General features: G+C 43.4%; 1 protein-coding gene across 1 annotated transcript in view; it reads right to left on the reverse strand.

Annotated features, from left to right (window-relative positions):
- Window positions 1-15,607, reverse strand: part of macf1a (microtubule actin crosslinking factor 1a) — a 243,493-nt gene that overhangs the window by 119,628 nt on the left and 108,258 nt on the right. Inside the window, 6 exon segments of the mRNA XM_034124538.1 lie at window positions 196-323; window positions 1,738-1,833; window positions 2,402-2,521; window positions 3,074-3,180; window positions 3,524-3,636; window positions 3,872-4,038. Coding sequence (XP_033980429.1) covers window positions 196-323; window positions 1,738-1,833; window positions 2,402-2,521; window positions 3,074-3,180; window positions 3,524-3,636; window positions 3,872-4,038 — 731 coding nt within the window.

Genomic DNA, 15,607 nt, shown 5'->3' on the forward strand with positions numbered 1-15,607 from the left:
TCCCTGAGAAGCACAATTGATGAGAAATTGAATGGCAGGAGTTGCATCAGCGATAATTCCATGCACCCTGCTGAAGTACACATGTGAATGGATTTTTGTACTTGTGCATGTGTGTGTCAGTGTGTGTGTGTGTGTGTGTGTGCGTGCGTGCGTGCGTGCGTGCCTGTGTCTGTGTGTGTGTGTGTGTGTGTGTACCTCTCCACAGCCGGCCGTAGAGCCTTCTCTCTCTCCAGCATCTCCAGGATGAGTTTGCCCCACTCCTCCTCCAGGTCGTTGGGATGGAGGCCCTGAGGGAGCTTGATACGACCAAACTCTATCCACATCTGGACACACACAGTGAGAGTTTACTTAACGTCCCATCATGTCTCAGAGGAAGTGGACACACACGGTTAAAACACGAGGACAGTGACAGACTGATTACTCGATGATGTAAAAGAAGAGGTGGATGAAGTACTACAATCCATTATTTAAGTTAAAGTACTTATACCACACTGTAAAAATACTCTGTTATAAGTTAAATTCCTGTTTTTAAAATGGTACTTAATTAAAGTAAGGTAGAATAATCAGGAACATGTACTTAAAGTATTACATGGAAAAGTACCAAATTCAGAAAAATATAAAATAAAATATAAAAATATTCAACAAAACAACAACAAATGATTCAAAACAATTTAGAAAACTAAGTAATGTTTATAGATGCCAAATAATGATCTCTTAATTGACTAAGCTATTCTTGAACTTGAAGTAACTGAAAAATGTAAATGAAACGTACTAAGTAAACCGTGTAAAGGCCACTGTATAAAGGGGCACACCAAGAGAATACAGTAAGTAAAGTAAGATAGCTAAATTGACTAAATCTAACTATCTATATTCCACCCATGCTCAGAGGAAGGGCTGGTTTGTGTACATTTCAGTGGAAATTCATTTGGGTGGAAGAGTTTAATATGTTTTTGTTATTACACTAAAGCCATTTTTTGCTGGAGGGGTTTCCAAATATTGTCAAAGGTAGACAATCACCCAAAGGACCCAAAGCATACTTAACAAGGATCTGACATTTTAGGATACGATGACTTTCAGGCAAGGCACATACATGAATATATGTTTTTATTATCTGCAGTACAAAAGCACTTAAACGGCATTGCTTACTTTATTTACAGAACAAAATCAATCTAATATGTTTTCTCTTTGTCTTCAAAATACAGTATGTTAAATCAAATCTGGAGAAACCGGGTAACATTTGTTAGGCCCTTATGGACAGGTTTTGTGGAGGAGAATGACCCCCTTTTTTGATTGATTATCAATGAAGTTAGTTGTATTTTCTCAAGCTTTGTCCCTCCTGAAATGTTATTCTATAACAAAAATGTGGACTGCAGAGGAGAGGTATGGAATATAATGTTTTTGTAATGGAAACTGTTGCTAAAGTCAAATAAAGGCCTCCATTACCTCAGAGTTACAGTACGTTCAGGAGCGATCATAAGTCACACCGCAGACAAACACTCTGATACAATCAGCTGAGTGAGAATAAAGGAGGACCTATAATCCACCGTCATGTGTTTGTGTTAGAACACTCTGCAGCATTGATAACAGAAAAAGTGTGGAAACGACTTCCCTTCAGGAGACACCAGCCGCAGAAACCTGCTGATAATAACACTCTCTCTCTGAATCCCATGATGCACAGTGGGCTCTGCCAAACATTGATCACCATTCCCTCCATCTTTCCTCCGTGTAAATCCTTACCTCCAGCAGTTTGTAGAGGTGCTCGATGTGACCTTTCTCCACCTCCTTAGCGGGGATCTCCGTCTCTTTGAAATGGACGTACTCGTTGTAAAGTGCCTGGAGGAGGAGGAAGTGACCATGAGGTCAATATTAGTGGCTTTGTTTTATGTCAATACCTGTTATTAGTGAACGTAAAAGCTTTGTAATTACAGCCCCTCTCTGGGTGGTCATTAGACCGTTTTCTCAATGGTTACTTCAAGCTACAAATGTGACTGCTTTAGATTCCCACCATCCCTTTCTCACGCTCTTTAGACAGTCAATCATGTTTTAGCTTCCTTTTCAACACTAACTCTCTTCCGTACCTTACATCTCTGTCTGTTGTCGTCCTTTTATTAAACCCAACCCCCCCCTCTTTTCTTTGTCTTTATTTGTTCTCTCAAGGTTTTACACAAAATGCTTGGCAGCTTCCTTTCGTCCTGACTGAACGTGCAGTGAAATAAATAAACATGGATTGTATTCCCACCTCACCAGATGCATGTTGGTTTGAGGTCAACTGGATGACCCCAAGTAAAAAAAAAACCACATCTGTATCTCACTATAATTTGCAAAGCTTAATAGTAAACTCTTCCTGTTTGAAGAGGACATATTGCTCATGTTCAGGTTCATACTCATTGTGGGTTCCCACCTTGAGTTCCACAGGGTTTTGTGGGAAGTTTTTGTTGGCCATGATGGCCGTATGCTGGCGGCTCCACTGGAGCAGAGAGAAGAACCTGGACTGATACTCCGACCAGCGCTGATCCACCTCCTGAAGGTGGAGGTGGAGGGAGCGGGAGAGGGAGAGGGAGAGGGAGAGGGAGAGGGAGAGGGAGAGGGAGAGATGAGCAGTGATCTTTTAGCAGAGAATCTGACATTACACCTCAACAAACCAAACCTTTTTAGTCTTATTACAGGTTTCATTTTGACAAAAGGCAATTGATAATAAATGACTAAAGCACCATTCGATTAATTGCATCATTATGTGACAGTTCCAGCTCATTACTCAAAAAGCTGCACACTGGACTTGCAAACAAAATGGGAATTACACATTTAGGCAGAAAATGAAGCAAAATATGTACATTTCTAAAAGTATTTCTGAAATGAAAGCAAAATGCTGAATCCAGCAAGAGTGTATAAAGATATAAAGTCGAATACATTTTAGAATTACCATGAAAACAAAGTATAGAGTTTGGAGAATGAACAGCAATATGTACTATCTTTATGGAGAATGCAGTTCAAGCCACATAACAACAATCATTAATAAGGACTTGAAACGTCACAGTAATGGTTGTGTGTATGGGTGGAGCAGAAGGTGACGTACATGTGCGGTGATGCCCTCTCCTCCCTCAGGGATTTTGGGGAAGGCATCATAGATGGAGGAGACGTAGGTGATGACCGACTTCTCATCTGGAGATGGAACATCAACGTCTGAGGGAAAGAGAAAGATGCAACATTTGAGTAAGACTGAAAAACACACTTTTCTTCAAATGTCTTGTTTTGTCAGTTTATTATCCAATGATATTGATTTGAACATAATATAAATCGGGAAATATCCGCAATTGAGAGGCATTCTTTTCTGAACTGTTTTCATGACAAGTAACTTAACTAGCTTGGATCTGTCAAGCAATTGTTGCAGTTCTAAATAAAAGCGCACCAGAGAAAGTTACTAAACTGTAAGTACTCTTAACTGGTGAACCTAAGAAAATCCCCCTTCGCCCCCCCCCTGGCTGGCAGACAGTCAGTCGCTCAGTTTATTCTGTAGCTGTCTCACCCTCAGCGTCCAGCAGACTGGTCACCCCGAGCGACTCTGCGATCTCGAAGGCCTGCTCCAGGTTCTCCCGGTTACTCTGCCGCGACACCACCTCCATGTCGATCAGGTCTGGCCTGGAGAACAAACACAGAGGGGGGGTGTTAGTGTACCTTAACTGTGTATCTGTCTGTCTGCCTCTAATCTATTGTATCTGTTCAGCAGCCTGTAACACATATAAAGTATTTATGGCTGCCTGTGTGAATGCTTCCAGTGCCTGCAGAAAGTATTGAACGCCTTAGAATTTGTATTCATTTGGGGGGATTTAAAGCCTGAATACACTTGAGCCATGCTGGCTGTTCATCCTCTCGCCTGTATCTGTGCAGCAGAGCGTTGAACATGCGTCCGTCGCTCCAGGAGGAGGTGAAGTTGGTGCAGCGGAGGCCGGGGTAGCCTTCTGTCGCCTGCTTGCTCCATAGTAACAGCTTCTCTTTGGCTGTGAGGTCGGACGACTCGCCGCTCACATAGATCTCTGAAATCTGGAGGAACAAGAGACAGAGCAGGGGTTAATTCTCGGATTCATTGTATTCTTAAAAGTACAAATATCATCGGAAATACAAAATGCATAAGAAATGAAATAGGTCATTCTCTGTTGAGTTGTGTTACCAGATGCACTGAAACAAAATGAGGCAAAAACTGCACCCAAAGATTTAGAAAAAATAATGATATTCTCACATATAAAGATGATTGCACACCTCTCTTTGGATCAGCAAAAGTATGCTTTTTATTTACACAAAAACGGTAGTCATAGCAATATACAACATGACAAGAACTGCAATGGCTATATGAGGCACAGACTGACTGAAAATATTTTTAGATACAAAAAAAAATCCTCCTTTGGAGCCCTAGGCATGCTTATCTGGATCATTCATGTACTTTCATATTATCGTAGCATTTTTTCGCCAATCTCCTTAATTCACAGTCTACCCAGCTCATTAGCTTGTGTACCCCCCCCCCCCCCCCCCCCCCCCCAACCTCGATCTGTCTCTTCAGGTTTTCCTGTTCTTTCATCAGTTCTGCGTCAGACTCCGATCAATCTGCTCAGCCCTCTCATCCTCCGCCTCTTCACATCCCCCCCCCCTCCCTTTTGTTTTTCACTGGTGTTGTACAGAATACCAGAGGCTGGGTTAGATATGTAGGGGCCATATGTAAAATGTGTTATTGGGATGCCTTCTAGCCCTGATGCACTGTTGTAGTCTATGATGGTTAAAAAGAACATATACCGTGCCTTTTGGAGGATGCTGTTATTCACAGATCCTGAGAGCAACTCAAGACATAAAGTGCATGTGTACTGAAGGTCTGAAGAGTAACCAAGCCTCCATGGAAACTGACTGACGGCTACTTTATCTACGTGCTCTGCCCACTGAGCTATAGCCATTTTCCCTATGCATCATTCTTCCTCACAATTAGCTCTCCTTAGGTCCAAATGTCCACGGTGACAAAGGCAGAGTGATGTATATGCACTAACTCTCAGCCATTATTGTCCTCAGTATTCCCTCTCTCTGTCTCCCTGTGTCTCTGTCTCCCTGTCTCTCTCCATGCTGCTAATATAGAGCAGTATGAAAGTCCAGTGTGTGCCAGGAGACTGCAGCAACAACCAAAAAGACATGGAGGAGGGGGAGGGGGGAGAGGAGATGAAAAATAGAGGGGGTGACTTGCAACTGTAGGGAGCTAATCATTTAGCAAAATAAGAATACATGAAACTCCCCATATATGAATTAACAAGGACACAGAAGGTTAACATGTAACATAAAGGTCTAGCAACATGTTGTCACGGTACTAGCATGCTAACAGACAGCCCAGACATTATGCTGTACATACATCCGTCCACTCAATGTGCCAGTAACAGGTTAGCATTTCCATCATTGTCAAACTGAGCACATGACAAGCAAATAAAGATAGGAGAATTAGGTTTGTGACTTGAATGGTAATAGACATAATGTATATTCTGCTCTGTGTTTTCCTGCAGAGTTCCATCTCTCTGTATGCATCTACAACCTCCTTTGCAGGGACTTAGAGAACATCTAATCCACCATCTGAATATTGATACAGCACTCTGTGTTGCATGTGCACTCCCACTGCAAGAGTATCTCATCCACTTCTTACTGTCGTGCATTTCTGCTATATACTGTATCCAAAGGACTTGTTAAGGCGGTTTGAAGGTTACAAACTTTGGTCAACTCCATTTGATAAAAACATCACATGTTCAATCACAACCCAATCACAATCAATCTCTGTGTGCTTCAGCAAGAGTTTCTAAATGTACAGGTTTGTCATTACCACAGAAAAGACACTGTTAGCTCAAACTACTATGCATTTCATAGCATGTCTATTAGCTGCTTCAGCAACAGATAACTGGGTATTCAGATAGCAAACAGAAAAAACAACAACTGTAGAATGTACTGAACAAACTACTCTGAATCTCTTACAACTTGTCGTAATAAGCAACTGTATGGTACTATACCGTGTGATCAAATAAACGCAACCTAATTAATTGACTGTGTTAATTCATAAATGAATGAAACACGTGTTTTGCAAACATCAAACTCTGTGAAGGCAAACAAAGCAATACTGTATGTGTGAACATGATTCATACTCATTTCCTCCACTTATAGGTAACAATAAATATAGGGTACACACACAGAAGAGCAGGGAACGTGTCACATGACATGCTGCAGTTAGAGTGACCCTCAGTCAGGCTTCAAGGACTGTGTGTCCAAATACTTAAAATATACATACAGTAACACGTTGTGTGCATGTTTGAGGTCCTGGTGTTAAGACCCAACCCTTATCTTTGCTGCTGGGTGTTTATGTACTGTATACTATAAATGTGAAGTGTTAACGGTGTACAAGTTGCTGTACACAGAAACACATTAAAGTGGCAGCAGGGTGGAGTGAAGCCATGATATAGTCAACAGGTCTGGTAACTGGCAAAAAAAGGTTTATAAGAGGTCAAATATACATTTTCATTATTTAGAAACACCAAATGTGGGTGGGAAGCACGTATAAGCAAACATTTAAGAGCATAATCATCCACGAGGATATTTTTTGTGAGAGTCTAACGACACTGATGGCGCAGAATGTGCATTAAGTGTCGGCAATGAATTCAGCCCGAGAAAGAGCTTGATTTGTGATTTAAGAATCCATATAAAACCAGGATAAAAATGTAAGCAGTTTAAAGTAACCTGTGCGTTTAATCACTGGTCGACTTGCTAGATTGAATCGGAAAAAGTACGGTCTGGATTAGACTCTCATATAAGTGGTGATGATGGGTCTGATCCTTTTCTAAGCTTTGCAAGTGCAGGTTTGAAAAACTGTTCCTGGGGACGACTCAACATCCAATATCCACCAGCAGCCCCCCCCCTGTGGCTCAGGACCAGCTCTATTTTAGAAGCATATGGTCTCTTTGAAGTTTGGGAGCAGAGGTGGAGATAACAACAGGGAGGGGGGATGGAGGGTGGACAGGAAGAGAAACTAAAAGAAGAAACATGATGGTTTTTTTGGTAAACACAGAAATTGAAGCTGTAAAACCCTGGCTTTCGATCATTAAGCAAAAGGGATAGATTTGGGGATGAAAGATAGTTCAACAGATGATGGACAGATAGCTGTATAGCTTCAGACAAAGCAGGGCGGGTATATGGATACATTTTAGTGGTAGGAATCCCCTCGGGGCTCGACGGAAAAGCCGCCTCGCTGATGAATGCGCATTTCAAATCCCTTTTATGCAGAGAGGGGCATCACAGGCACCCACAGAGGCATCCTGCCACATCCACACAACTCCTGTCATGACACAGGAACACACAACAGAGGAGTATCGATTATTGCTGCTGAGTGAAAAACCCTTTTAAGCAAGGACCTGAGAGGATCTACTGTATCAGTGTTTGTGTGTTTCCTATGACTCAGCAACTGTGCAGCAAACGAGACATGTAGCACTAAGCACAACCTGACATGACGTCAGCTGCCTTACTGCACAGCCACACTGTTCCGCCTCTATGATGAGGAGAAGTGAGCAAAGTGTGGCAGCCGTCATGAAAATCGCCCGTCATCTGCTGTATCACTGCAGTGGCTGCAGCAGTGTTTTCATTCTCAAGGTGAGAGAGAGCTAAAAAGCTGCTAGCTAGCACGCAAACTCTCCTTCTCTCCTAGTCTTCCTGCAAGAGCCTCGAATATAAAGACATACTGTACTAAGAAGCACTGGGCTACACTTATAAGCTGAGGTCCATTCATATTTCAATGCATATCAACAGGACACAAGTAACTTGGTACAGAGCCCCGATGCACTGTACTATAGCAGTTTGTTGACAATACTAAAAGGTAGATTTCTCTTTGAGGTGTAATAAAGTCATGTCCATGAATGTAGTCACTTTAAGTACTTCAGTTACTTCCTTCACTACTGTTATGATACCTACCTAAATGTGTCTGTGCTACTGTTGGTATCAAATACCAAAAGCTGGCAATGAACATCTTAAAAGATGAATAACATTGTTTCCTCCAAAAAAGGATGTTATGTTTTAGGTTTGGTTTGTTTGTTTGTAAAAAGGGTTTTATGCCAAATTGTGGTCGGGATTTATACAATTTGGTAGCATAGACTAAGTAAGACATTCCATTTTGGAGCGGATTCGAATGGTTGGGCGGATAAACCCATTCTTTTTCACCTAGTGAAGCAGCCTTGGCAGAGGTCTGCACTCTCCAAAAGCCCTTCCATTTTACTGATTAAAATGGAAAAAAGTTTGGGTTGTTCGGTTTATGACAAAAAAGGTTTATGTAGAAAAAAAACATATTTCTTTCTTTCTCAAACTACGGTATTGAAACCAGTACCAAACTCCAAACCAGTCTTACTGTTACAAACAGTGTTAAATATGCTGAAGCTAGTCAAAGAGCAGTCAAAGGAAATGAAGAAAAGACTAGAAAGTAAATTACTACTAGAATACAATAGTCATGATACAGTAACCCTAACCTATTTCAACCAAAATCACTAGAGCTACACACACACAGTTATATTGTGTGTTGAACTGGTTAGAAAAATGACAGTGTCAGTTTGAAGCAAAAGTGACTCTGTCATTAGAAGCAATGACCCTTCTCTCACACACATAACACCCGGCCTTTCTGTCTCTCACACTCACAGACGTCAGTAGTGGGCGAAGATTTTGTGGTGTGACCAAAATAACAAGCAATGGAAGGAGGTGAAGGGAGGGGAGGGGAGGGAGGGAAGGATACTGGGGAAGAAGGATGGGATATCGTCTGTGCTACGTTGATTAGACTCTGGGGACAGGGACGGAAAGAATGGAGAGACGCACAGTGCCTTTCAAGAGCTGATAACAACACACACACCAACACATGAATATATAACCCTTCATGACCATGAACACGGTGCATGAATGACGACAATGCATCCTTCACAAAGCCACACTCGTACATATCAAGAGCTGTTAATTCCTCTCTGCAGCCCTATAAGGCACTTGTTCACAAAATGGGCTCCAGAGACCTCCACCATCACAGGTGTGATGCCACTAAGGTATCATTTACTGCAAATGATCCCAACAAAATAACTTTTAGGTTTCATTCTCATCAACAAAAACATCCTTTGAACAGAGTAGAGCATTCTGTACTGTAGATGTAACTAACCATTATCATCGATTCATCTGTCAAAAGGAATGTGTCAGTGAAAGTCCTAAAATCGAGAACAAAAGCAAATGTTCTCATACTGAGAAAATACTTCCTACTTCAGTCCAAAGATATTTCATTTTAAATGATAACAACATGGAAAAGCAACAAGTATTATTTTATAGGGATGCTCCGATCACCAATTTTGGGGCCGATCGCCGGAATCAGTATCGGCCGATACCGATCCGATCGAGTGGGTGGGGGCTATGGGGATCTTCCATTTAAAGTGATGTTTAAAACTCAGTTAATGGGGCTCATTCACTGGAGCTTCCACAAACAACATAATTATTACATTCAAATGAAGTACATTATTCAAGTTGACATTAACTTTGGATAATAACACGGGAGAAAGGAGCGGAAGCGCTCTCTTTTCCTCTTTTCCTCTCTCCCCCTCTCTCTCTCTCTCCCTCTCTCTCTCTCCTGACAGCCCGTCAGTATCTCCTGCAGCTCACTGATCCAGTAATGAGTGACCCGACAGTGAAGAATAAATATATGTATAACTAGTTTAGCTTGTTCCAGAGGTAGATCAAATAGCTAAGTGTGTTAGGTCTAACTCTTAGTGTGTGTGTCGCTCCGCTCACCGGTCCGTCACAGCGGGTGGAGCTGCAGGATTTCTGCTTCACACACACGTTGCATACCGCTATTTTACTGTCATTTTCGGACACCTTAAAATACTGCCAGACTAGTGAAGCCATTTTGGCGAGCTTGTTTTGCCGCGCACTGAGAAAAGTGTCATGTATTTTACGTCATGTGATCGGCATTTATAGAGAGCACCGATCGATCGGCAGAGAGTGAATATCGGCCGATATCGATTGGCGTCCGATCGATCGGAGCATCCCTATTATTTTACTATGTGTTATTAAGCGTTGATTTACTTTTTTCTATCATTTAGATGATTTATTCAAGGGTTGCCAAGGTTTTGCAAATGTCTTTGCTAAATCATTTAGTTTCCTTTCAGCCAGGTAAAAAAAAATTCATAGGCCTGGTATCAGTCGGCCTAGTTAATTAAGGGAACATCTGAATAAATCAACCATTTTTGGCAGCACTCAAGATAAAAATCGAAAAAGAGAATTGGCTCTAGGATTTGATGTGTAATGACAGGACAGAGACAGATAGAGGCAAACCTGAGGCAGGTATTTGACAGTCGCCTGTTGCAGAGGACTCTCAAGCATGGAATCCAGCCTCTCTGAAGAGCTACTGGTGAGCCCTCCCCAGTCCGTCTGACTGGGAGTGGTGCCTGCCGTTTCTGGAGAGGTCACCGGAAGGTCGCTGCTGTAGCCCGACTCCAACAGAGAAGAGTGCTCCTGAACCTGGGGGTGCAAGCTAAATCCCTTGACAGTCAAAGTGTCCTGAATCCACATTTGGTTAGAGGACATGGTCAAATCCCCTGCAAAAATGTTGCCTTTACTTTTCTCCTCTTCAGACAGTTGGACTTTGAGAATATTTCCTGTGACTGGAGAAGGGGCAAGGGGCTCTTTGCGCACCTCTACCTCACTGTCACTTACGCCACTCCACACTGGAGAACCAAAATCACTGGGATACACTGTCCTCACAACGCAGAGTTTACCATCCACCTCACGGATATGGACAACGCCTTTGTGCTCCCTACCTGAAGGCGTCCGCACTATTGCTTCAGTTTCTTCTGGTCCTCCTTTAGCCCTCCTATCCTTCTTTTCCACACCATCTACTTTCCCCTTGTCTTTTTTCTCCTTCTTTTGTCGAAGGATCCAAGGTTTCTCTAGAACCCCTTGAACTTTTTCTTTAACACGACAAACCCTTCCTCCACCTGGAGTTGTACTGCCCAGGGTTGGGGCTCTGTGGACTGGGGTGGTGGTTGTGGTTTGACTCGGGATGCTGGAGACATCTATGGTGGCGCTAACAGTGTCTTCCTCACCTGGAAGGCAGAAAACCCCTCTCCAGGCTGGACTGGGCTTGGGGGAACTTTCAAGTATTCTGTTGTTCAAACGGCCACCGAAACTGGCACTAACAGAACCAGGGGAAAGGGTATCACTGTGCAGATGAGTTTTGGAATGAGTTAACTCTGTATCAGGCACTGTCTTGAGAGTCCTAGCACTCTTGCTCAAATCTGCTGATTCTATAACAGCAGCCTTTTCCTCTTCGTCTCCAACCTCTCTTCCATGGGGCTCCTGGCTTCTTTGTTGCTCAACGCCCTCTTGTTCGAGCTCTCTTTTCCTGTTCTTCCTTCCCTTGTGCTTACGTCTGAAACGTAGGCGCTTCTTTGGTGATAGTGTGGGGGCTCCCAGGTCCCCCTCCCGAGCAGGCCTGACACAGCCAATGGAGCTCCCCATGTCTTTGATGTGGACAGATGGCAGTTTATGAAAAAGAAACCGTAGCAAATACAGGCAGTTGATCCATCAGGGAGGACAAACTGATCTTCATTTAGATTTCAACAGTATTTCAGTCTTTTGAGAGCAAAATACCATCCTTGAAAAAAAGAGACTGGAGAATGGGGAATGTTCAGATTTGATGGCAGGTGACTGACGGCTCCCTCATTAATCTGACACCTGTGAGTAATGTGGAGTTAGGAGCAGCGTGTTTAGCTCAATATTCCATGGCAGCATAAATACAAGCAGGTGAATATAAAGAGGGATGATAAGAGCTGTCACCGAAGGAGGGAGAGGAAAAGTCTTATCCTCTGGTGGCTTTTGGTTCAGTCACGAGGCAGGTAGCAGAAGGCTGACGCCACCTGTCCTTCCTCTTATCTTTACCTCACCTGATGTGGAATCACGGGAAAGCCCTGCTTTTTTGGGGGTATGTAACAACAAATGTATATATGCAGGCAGAAGGGTGCTTTTCTTGGTCTGCTTATCCCAGAAGACTTGCGGTCACAGGCAAGGACATGTGGACACAAATATGACACACAAGGGAGGTGAATTAATTTGATCAGGGTCAGGCGTCTGATTTATCACTCTTGGCAGGTGAGCTGCTACCTGGCGTAAGGCAATATGTTAGGCAGGATGATGAGTTTGGAAGAGGAACAAATGTAGTACAGGCCAGTGCTATCCAGACCCTTAGTGAAGCTCCAGCTGCTTCACACACCCTGCATGTATCTGTGTGTTTCATGAGCAAAAAGTGTGAATGTGTGTGTGTACCTAGGATTTTGGAGGCAGTCTTGTCTCACTTTTTGATTTGATGCCATAGTTGGCTCAGATATGAGACATGTATGCTACTGGGTGAAGTGAGAAAAACAAACACCATTGTCTGCTGCAATCACATTCCATTCTACATCCTCGACAAACCACAAACAAGTGATGTTGAGATTTGTTGTTGCTCCAGGTGCCAAAGTAATCCAAGAACTCTCTACACTCAGATCCAAAAGCTATCTGAGCTCATGAATTAATAATGCCTCTCTCTTCTACTGTGGTAATGTTAGTTCAGTGCAAGAGGAGGAAGGTAAGATCCATGACGTAAGTCAGCCACGCCACAAAGATCGTTGGGAATCCTATCCGTCACAGTGTTCGTAGTAAAAGTAGTATTAATGCCCAAGCTGTCGATAGCCCTCGTAGTAACGCCGAGCTTGGTGTCTCATTCCACCGAGGCAGCACAGTTTCCAGATTGGTTGTGGGTGGGAGATAGCGTGCAGTCAGCCAATGCTGCCACAGCTTGCTGGTAGATGCAGCCAATACTCTGACGGCTTGTTAAATACCCAAGCATCATCTTGTGAAGATTTCTCCTGCTCATTGAGCTGGTGTCTCAAGTGATGTGTTGATCCTTCCAGCTTGTATGCAATCCTCCTTTAAAGGGACTGTCAATATGTTGTATAAAATCCCTGGCTTTAATTTCCATTGACGAGATTAGCAGGAAAGTCCTTACAAATAAGGATGTAGGGTAGCCAGATACCTGTGGAATGTACTTGTTGTAGTCCAAAATGCAGCTGTGTGCCTTGGTGCGGTGCCAGTTTAAATTTGGATGTAGCCAAACACAGACACACTCCAACTTAGGCTCCAAAGACAGCTTAGCATCACATGCCTCTCTCCACTGGATGCCAGTCTAGAGATCCCCCTACCACAATGTTTGACCCCCTGAGGACCAGAGTTGGCTGGGAATTTTGTTCCAGTACTGTCCAATCATAAACCTCCCATGTCCTGCTGTCAGTCTGCCAGTTACTCAAGAAAGCTTCCTCTTCATCAGGTGGTGCAGTGCGACGCTGGTAACAGCCTTGACAAAATCCACAGTTTGCAGGAGGTATTCAGACCATGTCGAGACAGAAAAAACGTAAGGATGGGGAAAAGGGCTCTCAATCTGTTTATTCTCTCTTGTTCCTTCCTGTCTCATAAAAACTCATCACGTTCACTTGATCTAATTAGGAAGAGGCATCTAGGGTACAACGGAAGCTGGACTCTAAAGCAGAACAGGAAGAGGGTGGAAGAGACTGGTCCAGTTAAAAGTATCAGACCTACTTCAGCTACAGATGTGTATCTGGATCAGAGCCAAAGGGATTCAGCGTCCGGTAAAGAGTAATCCTGAAGTCCACGCAGCAGAGGTTAGGACAAGAGGGTCTGCACGCCATATCCCCTTCAAAAAAACAAACACATACAGGGCGTCTCCTGCTAAAAGGTAACGGTGGGTCCGTCAGACGAGCATGGCCGGATTGATCCGATTGATACGGTGGACAACACGGGAATCAGCAAGTGTGTGGCTGTCCTGGAGAGAGCAGGAGTGTGTGTTTGTGCCCGCGAGGTTGGGCGGTCGTCAGCTGGGTGAGCTCCGATGCATACGTGTCCACGAGTGTATCTTGTCTTGCTGCACGTTTATGGTTTGAGGCCCGCCGATACGAGGAAGCCTGGAGCTCCAGTGGCAGCAGGCAGCCTATATTCGCTTCTACTTTGGCTGGCTTCAGTCCTCTGCTTTATCCCTCGCACGCAGACGCCGGTAGAGGCAGAGAAAAGCTTTTATCTCCGGCTGCTGCAGCTTCACACTCTCTTCTGCTCGTTCTCTCACAATCAAACCCCTCCCTCCTTTGCTCTCCTCCTCCTATTGGCTTCCTCGTTACTCCTGCCTCTCTCTCTCTCTCGCTCTATCTCTCTCTCTCTCTCTCTCGGCTGTAAGTGAGCAGCTTTCTATGCCACAAACACACAAACGCACACACAGTTGACCCAAAAGCTTCCCTCAATGACAGCGAGCAGGAGAGAAATCACATCTTAAGACTGTTGAGTCTCTGCAAAATAAATGAGAAGCGGGGGAGCACTTCAATCTATTTCTCCCTCACTCTATTCCCATCGCATCCCTTCATCTGTCCATCAGGCTACAGGTTATGAATGGCTCCGGGGGTGGAGAGAAGAGGCGCAGGGATTGAATGAGGAAAGAGATTTGAGGGAATTAAGAGAAAGTTGAAAAGGACAGAGGAAAACCAGGAGGGGATTGTTGGAGGATGGGAAAGGCGAGCGCTGAGGGGAAATACACTTTGACTCAACGGAGATATTTAGACTGTTTATACAGCGGTAGCTAAGCTTTTAAAATCCGTGGTTGTATTAGGTCGTGGCAGGATTTTTAATGGCAACATGGAATTTGTAGGATTTCTGCATCAATGTGATTGAGTACCTGGATTTAACAGCGATAAATCCAATGGATTAGCCCAAAAAAGCCCTTTCAATCAGATTTTTAAATCTATAAACGCTTAGTACTTTGCCATTTTCAACAGATGTATTAAGTGTTTCGGTTCAAGCTCCTCAATTGTGATAATTGTATATCTATTATACTATTGTGCATTATATTTTTATATCTTGGACTCTAAATTGGAAAAAAACAATAACGTCATGTTGTGTATTGGTCATTTCTGACATTTTATAGATAAAGACATTTCATTCTTTACAATTTAGTCGGTAATGGTAATGGAAACCGCTCAACATATTTAAAGGCACAAGCAGTCTTAGAGCCTCTATAGGCATCCACCCACCCTCACTGCACACACTGTAGGTTGAATAACCCAGCTCATACATACATGAGATCATGTAGAGTGCAACATGGCAGTACCACTGCAGGAGAAAAAGAAATGTGTCACCCACACCGCAGATGAATCAACTCATGGTACTTTGCATAAAGTAAGTGCCTAATGTATGGGGAATGTTTTCAGAGAGACAGATATGGATGGAGACCGCTAACAGGCGGAGCTCTCAAGTGGGAAAAGCAACGCAGTAATCCATCTTCTCTCATTACCCAAAAAACAGAGAGCATAAGAAAACAACACGCACAAACATACATATGAACCATGGGAGAAAAGCACAAATCAAGCCCCTGAGGCTTTCATCCATTCACTGTGGATACATGGCATCATGAGCTATGGTTATCAGAATGCAGCTTTCATCTGAACCCAGCTTTTCTCAAGACGAAACCACTGCATGTTGGATTTTTAGAAGCTCTTTG

The sequence above is a fragment of the Trematomus bernacchii genome, unplaced genomic scaffold (assembly GCF_902827165.1).
Source record: "Trematomus bernacchii unplaced genomic scaffold, fTreBer1.1, whole genome shotgun sequence".
In the NCBI taxonomy this organism is placed as follows: domain Eukaryota; kingdom Metazoa; phylum Chordata; class Actinopteri; order Perciformes; family Nototheniidae; genus Trematomus; species Trematomus bernacchii.